This window comes from Oncorhynchus masou, unplaced genomic scaffold (assembly GCF_036934945.1).
Source record: "Oncorhynchus masou masou isolate Uvic2021 unplaced genomic scaffold, UVic_Omas_1.1 unplaced_scaffold_4005, whole genome shotgun sequence".
Lineage (NCBI taxonomy): Eukaryota > Metazoa > Chordata > Actinopteri > Salmoniformes > Salmonidae > Oncorhynchus > Oncorhynchus masou.
The window spans coordinates 1-19961 of NW_027010405.1; the positions used below are offsets into that span (position 1 = coordinate 1).

The 19961-nt window shown below is 44.1% G+C and overlaps 2 protein-coding genes and 1 pseudogene across 3 annotated transcripts; all 3 read left to right on the plus strand.

Moving 5' to 3' along the window:
• The first annotated feature begins 243 nt into the window (after nucleotides 1-243).
• LOC135534842 (putative methyltransferase DDB_G0268948) lies at nucleotides 244-3575 on the plus strand (annotated as a pseudogene).
• Nucleotides 3576-6915: 3340 nt separating this feature from the next.
• Nucleotides 6916-10625, plus strand: LOC135534843 (putative methyltransferase DDB_G0268948). 2 transcript variants are annotated; one of them, XM_064961663.1, is made up of 7 exons: nucleotides 6916-7124; nucleotides 7772-7891; nucleotides 8198-8361; nucleotides 9323-9536; nucleotides 9658-9761; nucleotides 9890-10027; nucleotides 10143-10625. In XM_064961663.1, exons 2-7 carry the CDS (start codon nucleotides 7781-7783, stop codon nucleotides 10234-10236), a joined length of 825 nt encoding a protein of 274 aa, XP_064817735.1. In that variant the 5' UTR covers nucleotides 6916-7124; nucleotides 7772-7780; the 3' UTR covers nucleotides 10237-10625. The 2 variants fall into 2 exon arrangements, with proteins under 2 accessions (XP_064817735.1, XP_064817736.1); XM_064961664.1 differs by lacking the exon at nucleotides 6916-7124 and having other exon boundaries at nucleotides 7684-7891.
• Nucleotides 10626-13535: 2910 nt separating this feature from the next.
• Nucleotides 13536-18734, plus strand: LOC135534844 (uncharacterized). Its single transcript, XM_064961665.1, has 5 exons — nucleotides 13536-14575; nucleotides 15223-15342; nucleotides 15653-15816; nucleotides 16782-16995; nucleotides 18405-18734. Exons 2-5 carry the CDS (start codon nucleotides 15232-15234, stop codon nucleotides 18732-18734), a joined length of 819 nt encoding a protein of 272 aa, XP_064817737.1. The 5' UTR covers nucleotides 13536-14575; nucleotides 15223-15231.
• The last annotated feature ends 1227 nt before the right edge of the window (nucleotides 18735-19961 follow it).

The window sequence follows — 19961 nt, forward strand, 5'->3', positions numbered from 1 at the left end:
GATACGTTACAAATTACAATTCAGTATGATATGTTACAAATTACAATTTGTTGTTGCTAATGTTGGCTAGGCTAGGGGTTAATGTTAGGAGTTAGGTTAAAAGGATAGCTCAGAGGGTTTCCTTTAAGTAATCTTGTCTTATGTAACCATACCAAACGTTACATATCAATTATCATTTGAATGTCTCCGATGTACTTTTTACTGTGTTACGTCTAGTCTATGAGACCAGGCTGGAAAGAGAGCTTGTCTGAGTTGAAGGAAAAGCCGTAAAGTAGCAGGAATCTTTCTGAGTCGAAGAGAACATTTCAATTCCTGTTGTTTTCTGCTGTAGCTCAGTGGCATGGCCCATCGTCTGTTTGAAGGTAAGGAGCATGCAACCTCCTACTGGAAGTACAGGGTCTCTCCCTCAGCTCAGCTCATTGAAGAAGTCATGTCCTTCCTAAAGAAAAAGGTAGGAGTGACATACATGTTTCACAGAATAAAAAAGACTATTTGTTTGTTCTTATTTTAACATCATACATCATGCAATATGTACAGTATGAGTTCAAATCATATAGTTACAGTCTGTGGATGTAAAATATCTTCAATAACAAATAGTAGTGCAGAATTAAATTACAGAATTATATTGCTGCATGTTTTATTCCTGCTTTTCAATGTTTTACTAATAAACTGGACAATCTCTTGCCTTAAAAAATATTCATATACTAATGATGTCTCATACCTATGTGTGATGAGCATGTGTCTTGTCCTGACAGAGGGGCGTGCAGCCCTGTGACCTGGCAGTAGACGTAGGCTGTGGGTCGGGTCAAGGGACCGTGCTCCTGGCCCTCACTTCTCCTCAGTGGTGGGGACCGACATCAGCCCTGCCCAGTTGGAGGTGGCCCAGGAGCACACAACCGCCCCTAACATCTCCTACAGGTCAGAGCCCCAGAGAGGTGTAGGTCTTCAGGAGGAGGATAGGGTTGTATTTCGTTGTGGTGACACTGACACTGATTCAAACCCTCTGATTCAAGCACATTACAGTCACAGGATGAGTTTGGTATAAGTAGTACTTATAGGGTAGTGTAGAGGGTAGATTTTACATACAGATTTATTTATTTCTGGGGCATTTCTCTGAGACCTAACAAGAGTCCTGGTATAATGCAGATAATAAGCTGAGTGGTTCGAGCCATGAATGCTGATTGGCTGACAGCCGTGGTATATCAGACCATACACCACTGGTATGACAAAACACGGCTCTAATTGCGTTGGTAACCAGTTTATAATAGCATTAAGGCACCTTGGGGGTTTGTGGTATATGGCCAATATACCACAGCTAAGCGCTGTATCCAGGCACTCTGCGCTGTGTCGTGCTTAGGAACAGTCCTTAGTCCGTGGTATTTTGGGCACATACCACACCCCTTGTGCCTTACTGCTTAACTAAACCAGTGTGATGGGAGAAGGAACGATAGGGTTAGAGTCCTTTGTTGAAGGGGACACAGTGAAATTAGTCCATGGGCCAAGACAGACAATGGGACCCTTGTCTGCTCAAACTCATGCATTTCTCCCTCTAGTGAGCAAACAAAGAAGCTACAGCTACTAATACCGTTCTGGAACACATCTACATGTACAGTAGATGTTCCCGGTTAGGACTGAATGAAGGGAGTCATATCCAAGAAACCAAACCAAAACACAACATTGTGTGTGAATTCTAGTCTGGTTCCAGATTTGTTAGTGCTTTTTTGTCAACTCCTATTGTGACAATAATCTTAGGAGTTGGCAAAACAGCACTAACTGATCTGGTACCATTCTGTCGGATATCTTTAAATTACAACATGACCTTGTGTTTGTATGTATGTATCCCTGTGTTAGTATGTCTCACATCTCTGTGTCTCTGTTTAGACAGTGCCAGGCTGAGGAGCTGCCGTTTGCAGACAGCTCAGTGGACCTGGTGACGGCCATGTCTGCCTTCCACTGGTTTGACCGGGCCGCGGTTCCTCCAGGAAGCCCACAGGATCCTGAAGGCTAAAGGTTGCCTGGCCCTACTCAACTACACCATGGATATGGAGCTTGACTATGGAGACTGCTCCCACACACTCAACACAGTCTGCAAAGAGGTCTGGAAACTTTATAAAATAGAATACACGTGTATTATACAAACACATAATGATAAGTCGATCAAGGACATGTTTGTTTTTTCAACATTTGTATTTATTTTATTTTATTCTCTCTCATCAGTTTTATGCTGCACTCCTGCCCTATCGTAACCCCTGCCTGGGCCCTTGCTCTGTTGCTCTTTACAAACAGTGCTACGATTCCATCCCCTACACAGACAAAGAGTGGTGAGGCCTGAGCTCGGATACATCCACTGCCCTCGTTGCTATTACCTATGTACTTACAAGAAGTGTTTGATTTGATGTACAAGACGGGTTGGGTATACTCTAAGGTAATGTTAATGTTGTGTTGTTAGGCAGGAGTGTATGTGGGTGAAGAAGTCCATGACTCTGTCCAACTACATGGGTATGATAGAGTCCTTTTCCAGCTACCAGGCTCTACTAAAGAAAGACCCAAAGGAAGCCAGCAGACTGTCAACTGACATCACCCACAGGTTGGTCCCTGACACAATCCCTAGTTGATGCTGGTCAAAAACGTAAAGGTAACGCTTTTTCATGTTACATCTCACATCCATCTCTCCCCTCTCTCGTTCCCTCTCTCCTCTGCAGACTGTTGGCTGTGATGGGGGTGACCTCCCCAGAGACTGAGCTTGTGGTTGGAGTAAGGTATTTCTACCTGCTAGCCTGCAGGTCAGATGACTAGCTACCGATGGCTGACTGAGACTACATTGTGTTCCCTTTGACACTGAACACTCTAAGATGTGCTACTACTTATCTGTCTTGATTGTGTTATTGACTGTACGCTTCTCAACTGTGTTGTTTGATTTTGTCACACTGCTTTGCTTTATCTGGTTGCAGTTGTAAATAAGAACTTGTTCTCAACTGGACTTCCTGGTTAAATAAAGGTGAAATCAAATTGATTCATGGTGAACATGAGAAATTATAGAATAAGTGATTACATTTGTATTATAACTTTCCAGAGATTGGCATCTCATTTGTTATATTTGTCACTCTGGCTACAGTTTTGTTTACTTTACAAGCACACGAACCTAGCCCAGTGGTATGAGTGATACCAGATTTGTGTGTGTGTGTGTGTGCAGAGTAGAGGATTCCTAGCAGAGGGATCTCTTCATGGATAAAAGTACTGGTACCTGGCACAGCACTCTCAGTATCCAGTTTTCCTGCTTCTATAGATTACTTTTCAGAATGTCTGTGTGTGGGTGTTTCTAAGTCCTAAACTCCAAGTGAGAACAATTCATTTCCCTGGCTGATATGGTTCTCCTTAGAAATGCTACAAGAGTAAATGAATAGATGACATTCACTGCTATAAAGCTGTCTCCAATACAATCATATCATTTACACAGACCTACTTCAGACCTTCGTGTGAACAGGCATTCCATTGTCTGTTTTGTCAACGACAACGATGCCTTCCAATGGCTTGTGCTAACCAGATGATCCCAATCATTTAGGTAGCCTAGTAAACCAAGACCCTCTGGTATGATATTCTTGATTTATTTAACCTTTATTTAACTAGTTATATTACGAACTGTCTGGGACTTGTTGTTGTTTCCCTGTTTACTATTCAAAGATATTTTACTTATTAAGTCAAAGACAAAATTACCTGCAAATATATTAGCATAACTAGGCTACACAGAACCATGGCGGACGCATTAAAGCGTGTCCCAGTCCAACATACCTAGCCCTCGTCGTCTTCCACCGGATCGAGTACTCACCTGTGAGAAAATGTAATAGCTCAACTCTTTAAAAAAAGAAAGAAATTAAAAACAGGAACGATTTTCTGTTAAAAATCCAAATGACATCAGTTTGACAGGTTGTCAGGAAATAGAAAGCTGTGAAAATGACAGAACATGTTTCTGATTAGATTTCAGTTCGGCTTCAACGCATATTATATGTGGTTGAAATACTATCAGCTTTTATGATGCTAATTAAGATAGCATCTCTAAAGACGGTATTTAACTGCCCATTCAAATCTTCTCAATATGCTAAAAGAAATAAATCATTTTTCTACAAGAAAATAATGAAAGAAAAAACTCAATGTAGCCTATAAATTGTACAAGAATTATAGGGCACTGGGGTTAACTAGTCCCCCCCCAAGAACATTTTTTTAAATTTTATTTCACCTTTATTTAACCAGGTAGGCTATTTGAGAACAAGTTCTCATTTACAACTGCGACCTGGCCAAGATAAAGCATAGCAGTGTGAACAGACAACACAGAGTTACACATGGAGTAAACAATTAACAAGTCAATAACACAGTAGAAAAAAAAGGGGAGTCTATATACAATGTGTGCAAAAGGCATGAGGAGGTAGGCGAATAATTACAATATTGCAGATTAACACTGGATTGATAAATGATCATGTACAGGTAGAGATATTGGTGTGCAAAAGAGCAGAAAAGTAAATAAATAAAAACTGTGGGGATGAGGTAGGTGAAAATGGGTGGGCTATTTACCAATAGATTATGTACAGCTGCAGCGATCGGTTAGCTGCTCAGATAGCTGATGTTTGAAGTTGGTGAGAGATAAAGGTCTCCAACTTCAGCGATTTTTTGCAATTCGTTCCAGTCACAGGCAGCAGAGTACTGGAACGAAAGGCGGCGAATGAGGTGTTGGCTTTAGGGATGATCAGTGAGATACACCTGCTGGAGCGTGCTACGGATGGGTGTTGCCATCGTGACCAGTGAACTGAGATAAGGCGGAGCTTTATCTAGCATGGCCTTGTAGACGACCTGGAGCCAGTGGGTCTTGCGACAAATATGTAGCGAGGGCCAGCCGACTAGAGCATACAAGTCGCAGTGGTGGGTAGTATAAGGTGCTTTAGTGACAAAACGGATGGCACTGTGATAAACTGCATCCAGTTTGCTGAGAAGAGTGTTGGAAGCAATTTTGTAGATGACATCGCCGAAGTCGAGGATCGGTAGGATAGTCGGTTTTACTAGGTAAGCTTGGCAGCGTGAGTGAAGGAGGCTTTGTTATGGAATGGAAAGCCGACTCTTGATTTGATTTTCGATTGGAGATGTTTGATATGGGTCTGGAAGGAGAGTTTGCAGTCTAGCCAGACACCTAGGTACTTATAGGTGTCCACATATTCAAGGTCGGAACCATCCAGTGTGGTGATGCTAGTCGGGCATGCGGGTGCAGGCAGCGATCGGTTGAAAAGCATGCATTTGGTTTTACTAGCGTTTAAGAGCAGTTGGAGGCCACGGAAGGAGTGTTGTATGGCATTGAAGCTCGTTTGGAGGTTAGATAGCACAGTGTCCAATGACGCGCCGAAAGTATATAGAATGGTGTCGTCTGCGTAGAGGTGGATCAGGAATCGCCCGCAGCAAGAGCAACATCATTGATATATACAGAGAAAAGAGTCGGCCCGAGAATTGAACCCTGTGGCACCCCCATAGAGACTGCCAGAGGACCGGACAGCATGCCCTCCGATTTGACACACTGAACTCTGTCTGCAAAGTAGTTGGTGAACCAGGCAAGGCAGTCATCCAAAAACCGAGGCTACTGAGTCTGCCGATAAGAATATGGTGATTGACAGAGTCGAAAGCCTTGGCAAGGTCGATGAAGATGGCTGCACAGTACTGTCTTTTATCAATGGCGGTTATGATGTCGTTTAGTACCTTGAGTGTGGCTGAGGTGCACCCGTGACCGGCTCGGAAACCAGATTGCATAGCGGAGAAGGTACGGTGGGATTCGAGATGGTCAGTGACCTATTTGTTGACTTGGCTTTGAAGACCTTAGATAGGCAAGGCAGAATGGATATAGGTCTGTAACAGTTTGGGTCCAGGGTGTCTCCCCATTTGAAGAGGGGATGACTGCGGCAGCTTTCCAATCCTTGGGGATCTCAGACGATATGAAAGAGAGGTTGAACAGGCTGGTAATAGGGGTTGCGACAATGGCGGCGGATAGTTTCAGAAATAGAGGGTCCAGATTGTCAAGCCCAGCTGATTTATACGGGTCCAGGTTTTGCAGCTCTTTCAGAACATCTGCTATCTGGATTTGGGTAAAGGAGAACCTGGAGAGGCTTGGGCGAGGAGCTGCGGGGGGCCGGAGCTGTTGGCCGAGGTTGGAGTAGCCAGGCGGCAGGCATGGCCAGCCGTTGAGAAATGCTTGTTGAAGTTTTCAATAATCATGGATTTGTCGGTGGTGACCGTGTTCCCTAGCCTCAGTGCAGTGGGCAGCTGGGAGGAGGTGCTCTTGTTCTCCATGGACTTCACAGTGTCCCAGAACTTTTGGAGTTGGAGCTACAGGATGCAAACTTCTGCCTGAAGAAGCTGGCCTTAGCTTTCCTGACTGACTGCGTGTATTGGTTCCTGACTTCCTGAACAGTTGCATATCGCGGGACTGTTCGATGCTATTGCAGTCCGCCACAGGATATTTTTGTGCTGGTCGAGGGCAGTCAGGTCTGGAGTGAACCAAGGGCTGTATCTGTTCTTAGTTCTGCATTTTTTGAACGGAGCATGCTTATCTAAAATGGTGAGGAAGTTACTCTTAAAGAATGACCAGGCATCCTCAACTCTCGGACCTGCCTGGTGTGTTCCTTGTTCTTCATGATGCTCCCTGCGCTTTTAAAAGACCTCTGAGACTATCACAGTGCAGGTGAATTTATACGGAGACTTGATTACACACAGGTGGATTGTATTTATCATCATTAGTCATTTAGGTCAACATTGGATCATTCAGAGATCTTCACTGAACTTCTGGAGAGAGTTTGCTGCACTGAAAGTAAAGGGGCTGAATAATTTTGCACGCCCAATTTTTCAGTTTTTGATTTGTTAAAAACGTTTGAAATATCCAATAAATGTCGTTCCACTTCATGATTGTGTCCCACTTGTTGTTGATTCTACACAAAAAAATACAGTTTTATATCTTTATGTTTGAAGCCTGAAATGTGGCAAAAGGTCGCAAAGTTCAAGGAGGCCGAATACTTTCACAAGGCACTGTACATGCTTGCCCTAACACCTATTGTTTTCCCTGAAACTGAGCCTGTGAAGTAAGGGAATTTCTGGAGGTGAGTGTGCAATATGTTTTTTTGTGTGTGTGATCACACGCCAGTGAGAAGGAGCAACCTGGTTTAAGAGCATTTCGTATTATTCTGTACGTAAATCTTGAGACACTCCATTTAGGGGAAAGGGGGATACCTAGTCAGTTGACAACTGAATGCATTCAACTGAAATGTGTCTTCTGCATTTAACCCAACCCCTCTGAATCAGAGAGGTGTGGGGTGCTGCCAATTTAGTATGATATGTTATGTTTCGTATAGTCTGTAGTAATTTGTGGATGTCCATCATCATTTTCATATGATACGTTACAAATTACAATTTGTATGATATGTTACAAATTACAATTTGTATGATATGCTACAAATTACAATTTGTTGTTGCTAATGTTGGCTAGGCTAGGGGTTAATGTTAGGAGTTAGGTTAAAAGGATAGCTCAGAGGGTTTCCCTTAAGTAATCTTGTCTTATGTAACCATACCAAACGTTACATATCAATTATCATTTGAATGTCTCCGATGTACTTTTTACTGTGTTACGTCTAGTCTATGAGACCAGGCTGGAAAGAGAGCTTGTCTGAGTTGAAGGAAAAGCCGTAAAGTAGCAGGAATCTTTCTGAGTCGAAGAGAACATTTCAATTCCTGTTGTTTTCTGCTGTAGCTCAGTGGCATGGCCCATCGTCTGTTTGAAGGTAAGGAGCATGCAACCTCCTACTGGAAGTACAGGGTCTCTCCCTCAGCTCAGCTCATTGAAGAAGTCATGTCCTTCCTAAAGAAAAAGGTAGGAGTGACATACATGTTTCACAGAATAAAAAAGACTATTTGTTTGTTCTTATTTTAACATCATACATCATGCAATATGTACAGTATGAGTTCAAATCATATAGTTACAGTCTGTGGATGTAAAATATCTTCAATAACAAATAGTAGTGCAGAATTAAATTACAGAATTATATTGCTGCATGTTTTATTCCTGCTTTTCAATGTTTTACTAATAAACTGGACAATCTCTTGCCTTAAAAAATATTCATATATACTAATGATGTCTCATACCTATGTGTGATGAGCATGTGTCTTGTCCTGACAGAGGGGCGTGCAGCCCTGTGACCTGGCAGTAGACGTAGGCTGTGGGTCGGGTCAAGGGACCGTGCTCCTGGCCCCTCACTTCTCCTCAGTGGTGGGGACCGACATCAGCCCTGCCCAGTTGGAGGTGGCCCAGGAGCACACAACCGCCCCTAACATCTCCTACAGGTCAGAGCCCCAGAGAGGTGTAGGTCTTCAGGAGGAGGATAGGGTTGTATTTCGTTGTGGTGACACTGACACTGATTCAAACCTCTGATTCAAGCACATTACAGTCACAGGATGAGTTTTGGTATAAGTAGTACTTATAGGGTAGTGTAGAGGGTAGATTTTACATACAGATTTATTTATTTCTGGGGCATTTCTCTGAGACCTAACAAGAGTCCTGGTATAATGCAGATAATAAGCTGAGTGGTTCGAGCCATGAATGCTGATTGGCTGACAGCCGTGGTATATCAGACCATACACCACTGGTATGACAAAACACGGCTCTAATTGCGTTGGTAACCAGTTTATAATAGCATTAAGGCACCTTGGGGGTTTGTGGTATATGGCCAATATACCACAGCTAAGCGCTGTATCCAGGCACTCTGCGCTGTGTCGTGCTTAGGAACAGTCCTTAGCCGTGGTATTTTGGGCACATACCACACCCCCTTGTGCCTTACTGCTTAACTAAACCAGTGTGATGGGAGAAGGAACGATAGGGTTAGAGTCCTTTGTTGAAGGGGACACAGTGAAATTAGTCCATGGGCCAAGACAGACAATGGGACCCTTGTCTGCTCAAACTCATGCATTTCTCCCTCTAGTGAGCAAACAAAGAAGCTACAGCTACTAATACCGTTCTGGAACACATCTACATGTACAGTAGATGTTCCCGGTTAGGACTGAATGAAGGGAGTCATATCCAAGAAACCAAACCAAAACACAACATTGTGTGTGAATTCTAGTCTGGTTCCAGATTTGTTAGTGCTTTTTGTCAACTCCTATTGTGACAATAATCTTAGGAGTTGGCAAAACAGCACTAACTGATCTGGTACCATTCTGTTGGATATCTTTAAATTACAACATGACCTTGTGTTTGTATGTATGTATCCCGTGTTAGTATGTCTCACATCTCTGTGTCTCTGTTTAGACAGTGCCAGGCTGAGGAGCTGCCGTTTGCAGACAGCTCAGTGGACCTGGTGACGGCCATGTCTGCCTTCCACTGGTTTGACCGGCCGCGGTTCCTCCAGGAAGCCCACAGGATCCTGAAGGCTAAAGGTTGCCTGGCCCTACTCAACTACACCATGGATATGGAGCTTGACTATGGAGACTGCTCCCACACACTCAACACAGTCTGCAAAGAGGTCTGGAAACTTTATAAAATAGAATACACGTGTATTATACAAACACATAATGATAAGTCGATCAAGGACATGTTTGTTTTTTCAACATTTGTATTTATTTTATTTTATTCTCTCTCATCAGTTTTATGCTGCACTCCTGCCCTATCGTAACCCCTGCCTGGGCCCTTGCTCTGTTGCTCTTTACAAACAGTGCTACGATTCCATCCCCTACACAGACAAAGAGTGGTGAGGCCTGAGCTCGGATACATCCACTGCCCTCGTTGCTATTACCTATGTACTTACAAGAAGTGTTTGATTTGATGTACAAGACGGGTTGGGTATACTCTAAGGTAATGTTAATGTTGTGTTGTTAGGCAGGAGTGTATGTGGGTGAAGAAGTCCATGACTCTGTCCAACTACATGGGTATGATAGAGTCCTTTTCCAGCTACCAGGCTCTACTAAAGAAAGACCCAAAGGAAGCCAGCAGGTTGTCAACTGACATCACCCACAGGTTGGTCCCTGACACAATCCCTAGTTGATGCTGGTCAAAAAAACGTAAAGGTAACGTTTCATGTTACATCTCACATCCATCTCTCCCCCTCTCTCGTTCCCTCTCTCCTCTGCAGACTGTTGGCTGTGATGGGGGTGACCTCCCCAGAGACTGAGCTTGTGGTTGGAGTAAGGTATTTCTACCTGCTAGCCTGCAGGTCAGATGACTAGCTACCGATGGCTGACTGAGACTACATTGTGTTCCCTTTGACACTGAACACTCTAAGATGTGCTACTACTTATCTGTCTTGATTGTGTTATTGACTGTACGCTTCTCAACTGTGTTGTTTGATTTTGTCACACTGCTTTGCTTTATCTGGTTGCAGTTGTAAATAAGAACTTGTTCTCAACTGGACTTCCTGGTTAAATAAAGGTGAAATCAAATTGATGCATGGTGAACATGAGAAATTATAGAATAAGTGATTACATTTGTATTATAACTTTCCAGAGATTGGCATCTCATTTGTTATATTTGTCACTCTGGCTACAGTTTTGTTTACTTTACAAGCACACGAACCTAGCCCAGTGGTATGAGTGATACCAGATTTTGTGTGTGTGTGTGTGCAGAGTAGAGGATTCCAAGCAGAGGGATCTCTTCATGGATAAAAGTACTGGTACCTGGCACAGCACTCTCAGTATCCAGTTTTCCTGCTTCTATAGATTACTTTTCAGAATATCTGTGTGTGGGTGTTTCTAAGTCCTAAACTCCAAGTGAGAACAATTCATTTCCCTGGCTGATATGGTTCTCCTTAGAAATGCTACAAGAGTAAATGAATAGATGACATTCACTGCTATAAAGCTGTCTCCAATACAATCATATCATTTACACAGACCTACTTCAGACCTTTGTGTGAACAGGCATTCCATTGTCTGTTTTGTCAACGACAACGATGCCTTCCAATGGCTTGTGCTAACCAGATGATCCCAATCATTTAGGTAGCCTAGTAAACCAAGACCCCTCTGGTATGATATTCTTGATTTATTTAACCTTTATTTAACTAGTTATATTACGAACTGTCTGGGACTTGTTGTTGTTTCCCTGTTTACTATTCAAAGATTTTTACTTATTAAGTCAAAGACAAAATTACCTGCAAATATATTAGCATAACTAGGCTACACAGAACCATGGCGGACGCATTAAAGCGTGTCCCAGTCCAACATACCTAGCCCTCGTCGTCTTCCACCGGATCGAGTACTCACCTGTGAGAAAATGTAATAGCTCAACTCTTTAAAAAAAGAAAGAAATTAAAAACAGGAACGATTTTCTGTTAAAAAATCCAAATGACATCAGTTTGACAGGTTGTCAGGAAATAGAAAGCTGTGAAAATGACAGAACATGTTTCTGATTAGATTTCAGTTCGGCTTCAACGCATATTATATGTGGTTGAAATACTATCAGCTTTTATGATGCTAATTAAGATAGCATCTCTAAAGACGGTATTTAACTGCCCATTCAAATCTTCTCAATATGCTAAAAGAAATAAATCATTTTTCTACAAGAAAATAATGAAAGAAAAACTCAATGTAGCCTATAAATTGTACAAGAATTATAGGGCACTGGGGTTAACTAGTCCCCCCCCCCCCCAAGAACATTTTTTTAATTTTATTTCACCTTTATTTAACCAGGTAGGCTATTTGAGAACAAGTTCTCATTTACAACTGCGACCTGGCCAAGATAAAGCATAGCAGTGTGAACAGACAACACAGAGTTACACATGGAGTAAACAATTAACAAGTCAATAACACAGTAGAAAAAAAGGGGAGTCTATATACAATGTGTGCAAAAGGCATGAGGAGGTAGGCGAATAATTACAATATTGCAGATTAACACTGGATTGATAAATGATCATGTACAGGTAGAGATATTGGTGTGCAAAAGAGCAGAAAAGTAAATAAATAAAAACTGTGGGGATGAGGTAGGTGAAAATGGGTGGGCTATTTACCAATAGATTATGTACAGCTGCAGCGATCGGTTAGCTGCTCAGATAGCTGATGTTTGAAGTTGGTGAGGGAGATAAAGGTCTCCAACTTCAGCGATTTTGCAATTCGTTCCAGTCACAGGCAGCAGAGTACTGGAACGAAAGGCGGCGAATGAGGTGTTGGCTTTAGGGATGATCAGTGAGATACACCTGCTGGAGCGCGTGCTACGGATGGGTGTTGCCATCGTGACCAGTGAACTGAGATAAGGCGGAGCTTTATCTAGCATGGCCTTGTAGACGACCTGGAGCCAGTGGGTCTTGCGACAAATATGTAGCGAGGGCCAGCCGACTAGAGCATACAAGTCGCAGTGGTGGGTAGTATAAGGTGCTTTAGTGACAAAACGGATGGCACTGTGATAAACTGCATCCAGTTTGCTGAGAAGAGTGTTGGAAGCAATTTTGTAGATGACATCGCCGAAGTCGAGGATCGGTAGGATAGTCGGTTTTACTAGGGTAAGCTTGGCAGCGTGAGTGAAGGAGGCTTTGTTATGGAATGGAAAGCCGACTCTTGATTTGATTTTCGATTGGAGATGTTTGATATGGGTCTGGAAGGAGAGTTTGCAGTCTAGCCAGACACCTAGGTACTTATAGGTGTCCACATATTCAAGGTCGGAACCATCCAGTGTGGTGATGCTAGTCGGGCATGCGGGTGCAGGCAGCGATCGGTTGAAAAGCATGCATTTGGTTTTACTAGCGTTTAAGAGCAGTTGGAGGCCACGGAAGGAGTGTTGTATGGCATTGAAGCTCGTTTGGAGGTTAGATAGCACAGTGTCCAATGACGCGCCGAAAGTATATAGAATGGTGTCGTCTGCGTAGAGGTGGATCAGGGAATCGCCCGCAGCAAGAGCAACATCATTGATATATACAGAGAAAAGAGTCGGCCCGAGAATTGAACCCTGTGGCACCCCCATAGAGACTGCCAGAGGACCGGACAGCATGCCCTCCGATTTGACACACTGAACTCTGTCTGCAAAGTAGTTGGTGAACCAGGCAAGGCAGTCATCCAAAAAACCGAGGCTACTGAGTCTGCCGATAAGAATATGGTGATTGACAGAGTCGAAAGCCTTGGCAAGGTCGATGAAGATGGCTGCACAGTACTGTCTTTTATCAATGGCGGTTATGATGTCGTTTAGTACCTTGAGTGTGGCTGAGGTGCACCCGTGACCGGCTCGGAAACCAGATTGCATAGCGGAGAAGGTACGGTGGGATTCGAGATGGTCAGTGACCTGTTTGTTGACTTGGCTTTCGAAGACCTTAGATAGGCAAGGCAGAATGGATATAGGTCTGTAACAGTTTGGGTCCAGGGTGTCTCCCCATTTGAAGAGGGGGATGACTGCGGCAGCTTTCAATCCTTGGGGATCTCAGACGATATGAAAGAGAGGTTGAACAGGCTGGTAATAGGGGTTGCGACAATGGCGGCGGATAGTTTCAGAAATAGAGGGTCCAGATTGTCAAGCCCAGCTGATTTATACGGGTCCAGGTTTTGCAGCTCTTTCAGAACATCTGCTATCTGGATTTGGGTAAAGGAGAACCTGGAGAGGCTTGGGCGAGGAGCTGCGGGGGGCCGGAGCTGTTGGCCGAGGTTGGAGTAGCCAGGCGGCAGGCATGGCCAGCCGTTGAGAAATGCTTGTTGAAGTTTTCAATAATCATGGATTTGTCGGTGGTGACCGTGTTCCCTAGCCTCAGTGCAGTGGGCAGCTGGGAGGAGGTGCTCTTGTTCTCCATGGACTTCACAGTGTCCCAGAACTTTTTGGAGTTGGAGCTACAGGATGCAAACTTCTGCCTGAAGAAGCTGGCCTTAGCTTTCCTGACTGACTGCGTGTATTGGTTCCTGACTTCCCTGAACAGTTGCATATCGCGGGGACTGTTCGATGCTATTGCAGTCCGCCACAGGATATTTTTGTGCTGGTCGAGGGCAGTCAGGTCTGGAGTGAACCAAGGGCTGTATCTGTTCTTAGTTCTGCATTTTTTGAACGGAGCATGCTTATCTAAAATGGTGAGGAAGTTACTCTTAAAGAATGACCAGGCATCCTCAACTCTCGGACCTGCCTGGTGTGTTCCTTGTTCTTCATGATGCTCCCTGCGCTTTTAAAAGACCTCTGAGACTATCACAGTGCAGGTGAATTTATACGGAGACTTGATTACACACAGGTGGATTGTATTTATCATCATTAGTCATTTAGGTCAACATTGGATCATTCAGAGATCTTCACTGAACTTCTGGAGAGAGTTTGCTGCACTGAAAGTAAAGGGGCTGAATAATTTTGCACGCCCAATTTTTCAGTTTTTGATTTGTTAAAAAAGTTTGAAATATCCAATAAATGTCGTTCCACTTCATGATTGTGTCCCACTTGTTGTTGATTCTACACAAAAAAATACAGTTTTATATCTTTATGTTTGAAGCCTGAAATGTGGCAAAAGGTCGCAAAGTTCAAGGAGGCCGAATACTTTCACAAGGCACTGTACATGCTTGCCCTAACACCTATTGTTTTCCCTGAAACTGAGCCTGTGAAGTAAGGGAATTTCTGGAGGTGAGTGTGCAATATGTTTGTTTGTGTGTGTGATCACACGCCAGTGAGAAGGAGCAACCTGGTTTAAGAGCATTTCGTATTATTCTGTACGTAAATCTTGAGACACTCCATTTAGGGGAAAGGGGGATACCTAGTCAGTTGACAACTGAATGCATTCAACTGAAATGTGTCTTCTGCATTTAACCCAACCCCTCTGAATCAGAGAGGTGTGGGGTGCTGCCAATTTAGTATGATATGTTATGTTTCGTATAGTCTGTATTAATTTGTGGATGTCCATCATCATTTTCATATGATACGTTACAAATTACAATTTGTATGATATGTTACAAATTACAATTTGTATGATATGCTACAAATTACAATTTGTTGTTGCTAATGTTGGCTAGGCTAGGGGTTAATGTTAGGAGTTAGGTTAAAAGGATAGCTCAGAGGGTTTCCCTTAAGTAATCTTGTCTTATGTAACCATACCAAACGTTACATATCAATTATCATTTGAATGTCTCCGATGTACTTTTTACTGTGTTACGTCTAGTCTATGAGACCAGGCTGGAAAGAGAGCTTGTCTGAGTTGAAGGAACAGCCGTAAAGTAGCAGGAATCTTTCTGAGTCGAAGAGAACATTTCAATTCCTGTTGTTTTCTGCTGTAGCTCAGTGGCATGGCCCATCGTCTGTTTGAAGGTAAGGAGCATGCAACCTCCTACTGGAAGTACAGGGTCTCTCCCTCAGCTCAGCTCATTGAAGAAGTCATGTCCTTCCTAAAGAAAAAGGTAGGAGTGACATACATGTTTCACAGAATAAAAAAATACTATTTGTCTGTTCTTATTTTAACATCATACATCATGCAATATGTACAGTATGAGTTCAAATCATATAGTTACAGTCTGTGGATGTAAAATATCTTCAATGACAAATAGTAGTGCAGAATTAAATTACAGAATTATATTGCTGCATGTTTTATTCCTGCTTTTCAATGTTTTACTAATAAACTGGACAATCTCTTGCCTTAAAAAATATTCATATATACTAATAATGATGTCTCATACCTATGTGTGATGATCATGTGTCTTGTCCTGACAGAGGGGCGTGCAGCCCTGTGACCTGGCAGTAGACGTAGGTTGTGGGTCGGGTCAAGGGACCGTGCTCCTGGCCCCTCACTTCTCCTCAGTGGTGGGGACCGACATCAGCCCTGCCCAGTTGGAGGTGGCCCAGGAGCACACAACCGCCCCTAACATCTCCTACAGGTCAGAGCCCCAGAGAGGTGTAGGTCTTCAGGAGGAGGATAGGGTTGTATTTCGTTGTGGTGACACTGACACTGATTCAAACCCTCTGATTCAAGCACATTACAGTCACAGGATGAGTTTTGGTATAAGTAGTACTTATAGGGTAGTGTAGAGGGTAGATTTTACATACAGATTTATTTATTTATGGGGCATTTCTCTGAGACCTAACACGAGTCCTGGTATAATGCAGATAATAAGCTGAGTGGTTCGAGCCATGAATGCTGATTGGCTGACAGCCGTGGTATATCAGACCATACACCACTGGTATGACAAAAAACACGGCTCTAATTGCGTTGGTAACCAGTTTATAATAGCATTAAGGCACCTTGGGGTTTTGTGGCATATGGCCAATATACCACAGCTAAGCGCTGTATCCAGGCACTCTGCGCTGTGTCGTGCTTAAGAACAGTCCTTAGCCGTGGTATTTTGGGCACATACCACACCCCCTTGTGCCTTACTGCTTAACTAAACCAGTGTGATGGGAGAAGGAACGATAGGGTTAGAGTCCTTTGTTGAAGGGGACATGGTGAAATTAGGCCATGGGCCAAGACAGACAATGGGACCCTTGTCTGCTCAAACTCATGCATTTCTCCCTCTAGTGAGCAAACAAAGAAGCTACAGCTACTAATACCGTTCTGGAACACATCTACATGTACAGTAGATGTTCCCGGTTAGGACTGAATGAAGGGAGTCATATCCAAGAAACCAAACCAAAACACAACATTGTGTGTGAATTCTAGTCTGGTTCCAGATTTGTTAGTGCTTTTTTGTCAACTCCTATTGTGACAATAATCTTAGGAGTTGGCAAAACAGCACTAACTGATCTGGTACCATTCTGTTGGATATCTTTAAATTACAACATGACCTTGTGTTTGTATGTATGTATCCCGTGTTAGTATGTCTCACATCTCTGTGTCTCTGTTTAGACAGTGCCAGGCTGAGGAGCTGCCGTTTGCAGACAGCTCAGTGGACCTGGTGACGGCCATGTCTGCCTTCCACTGGTTTGACCGGCCGCGGTTCCTCCAGGAAGCCCACAGGATCCTGAAGGCTAAAGGTTGCCTGGCCCTACTCAACTACACCATGGATATGGAGCTTGACTATGGAGACTGCTCCCACACACTCAACACAGTCTGCAAAGAGGTCTGGAAACTTTATATAATAGAATACACGTGTATGTTTAACTGCCTGTTCATTGGCAGAACGACAGATTTGTACCTTGTCAGCTGGGGGTTTGAACTCGCATCCTTCCGGTTACTAGTCCAATGCTCTAACCACTAGGCTACACTGGAAGCACAAGCTACCTATGTACTTACAAGAAGTGTTTGATTTGATGTACAAGACGGATTGGGTATACTCTAGACAGCTGGTGGCTTTCATTTCTAGGAAACGATTTTGGCTGCAGTGTTGACTGTCTGACTCACTGGAGGGCTTGTTTCTAATATAACGGGTCAAATCCAGATTGGGGTATAAATAATGAATCTAGGCCGAGAAATGGGTTTCCCAAGCCTGCCAGCATGCTTACAGTGTGCTGAAATGTTACAATGGTGTAGTGACCAGCATAAGAACCTTAGGCAAACAGTTTCAGGCAAAACACTGTTTTTGAATGCCAAAAGCTTGAGGAGTTTTTGGTGGATGACAGAGACTATGGCAGCATCCCAAATTAGACCTATTTAGAAATAGGGTGCCGTTTGGGACTCGTACAATAGGAAATAAGTGGCCATTACCATAATCCAAAACACACAGCGAATACTCAGTAGCAGAAATGGTGTTGGTGTTCTTCCACCTGGAAACAAAGTGCTTTATTTAGGCATTGAGTTGTCTATTGTTAAGTTCATATCGTATGTTTTTCTCCCTCTGATTTCAATGACACAATATCATGGAAGGTTTCTCACAGATTGACATTATTTTCAAGTCTCTATACAAATAGTGGCCCTACTTCATAAACTTAAAAAACTTCTGTCTTATCTAATATCTAACTCTGCTGTTGAAGTATAGACACCTGTGCTGCCTATCCCGTTGACAAGATTGGGTAACTCTTGAGGTTCCTAGGGTCTACACAGAGCTAGGTCTATCTGCTTTTAGTTTTAATGCACCGTGTTACTGCACATTTCAAAATACAAAATGGTTGCTGATAATGGGCTTCTGTACATCTATGTAGATATTCCATTAAAAATCAGCCGTTTCCAGCTACAGTAGTCATTTACAACATTAACAATGTCTACACTGTATTTCTGATTCATTTGATGTTATTTTAATAGACAAAAAACTTTACTTTTGTTGAAAAACAAGGACATTTCTAAGTTGCCCCAAACCTTTGAACGGTAGTGTACATTTTATCTTGATGTTCTGGTTCCGTTCAGGCAATTTATTGATTGGGGACTTATTTGTGGAGCAATGTAACTGTTTTTCAGGGTGATATGTGATCTTTTATTTGTGCTTCCATGACTGTATTTTTGTATTTTAATGTGTATATATTGTGTATATATGTGTATATATCATGGCCGATGCCTCCCCCGAGCCCAGATGAGCGACCTAATGTGCATCTCCAGGGCGGGCTCCTAACCGATGTATCCACCCTCTCCATCATAGACAAAGTGGTCATGGATCGCTTCTTACGGGCGCTATCCCACGACATGAAGAGGGCAGTAAGTCTACTAGCGCCCCAGACCTTGGAGGGCCTCTTGCGAGCAGTGGAGACTCATCAGAACACCGAGGCCCTGCTGAAGGGGAGCCGGGCCTATTCGGGGACCCATCCGAGGGGACGGAAGAACACTCCCACCGATGTATACCCGAACCGACAGTCGGCGAGGCCAAAGGGCCACAGACCCGTGGAGAGACGGCTGGGGGAGAGCCGACCCGTCGCCGACGTCCCCAGATAGATGGTGACCAAAGAAGGTGTTTTGAGTGTGGCCTGGGGGCCCTTGCATGGAATTTCCTGACTTGAAAGGAGTCGATGCCATCAGCAAGCCCCGGAGGCGAGGTGGGCCACTCATTGAACTATGTCATCTCCTGTTGGGTGCACCACGAACAAACGGCACCCATGGTCCCTGTGAAAGTCACTAAAGCTCTATTGGACTCCGGGAGTGTGGTTTCGCTCGTAGCCACGAGTCTGCTGGCCCAGGGGGGTCGATCGTGGCTGGGAAATGTCAATTTCCTGTGTCCACGGTGACACCAAGCAGTATCCAACCGTACAGGCCAACATCGTGACCGTCACAAGGGAGCTGCCAGATGATGGTGGGTGGCGTACTGGAGTTGCCGGTACCCCTCCATGTGGGATGAGATTGACCGCTGTTCGCGGCACTGTGGAGGCACGGGCTGAGGAAAAATGTATGAGCTGGCAGGAGACGAGCGAGGACGACCCGTCGTCTGCGCGGCTCGGAAGCAAGCGGTTGACAAACCCGTATCTACGGAGTCCGAGTCCGAGGGGGCACCAGAACCCCCTGGTGAACAATTGGAGTAGGAGCCCATTCTCCACTTCATCGATTTGAAGGGACAGTTCAGGACTGCGCAGTGGTAGGATCTGAACTTGAAAGGGTGAGTGACTGGCGATTCCCCCATTACCAAATCAAGAATAACCTTTTGTATCAGGTGTCGTGCCAACAGGGGGAACTTCGAGAGGTTGCTGCCCCGACGGTAAGTGGCAACCGTTCTTCAGCTGGTTGACACCCAATTGTTGGGTTTTGCAACTGGGAAGGATAAATACCTGGGAACGGATCGCCGCCTGGTTCCACTGGCCCGGGATGAGGAGGGCCAGGGAAGACTATTGTTGCAGCTGCCCGGAGTGTCAAATCACTGCCCCAAATGCACACTTCCGAAACTCACTGTTCCCCATACCAATCATCGGGGTGCCTTTTGAATGCATCGCCATGGACATAGTGGGATCCCTGGTAAAAATGGCACAAAGACACCGGTATATCCTGGTAATAGTAGATTATGCCACCCGGTATCCCGAGGCCATTCCACTATGGGAATCACCAAGGAGCTGTTCCACCTCTTTAGCCGGGTGGCCATCCCGAACGAGATCCTGACCGGCCAAGGTACAGAGTTCATGTCCCGCCTAATGAAAGATTTGTCTGCTCTTCTGTGGATCAAACAGATATGGACCT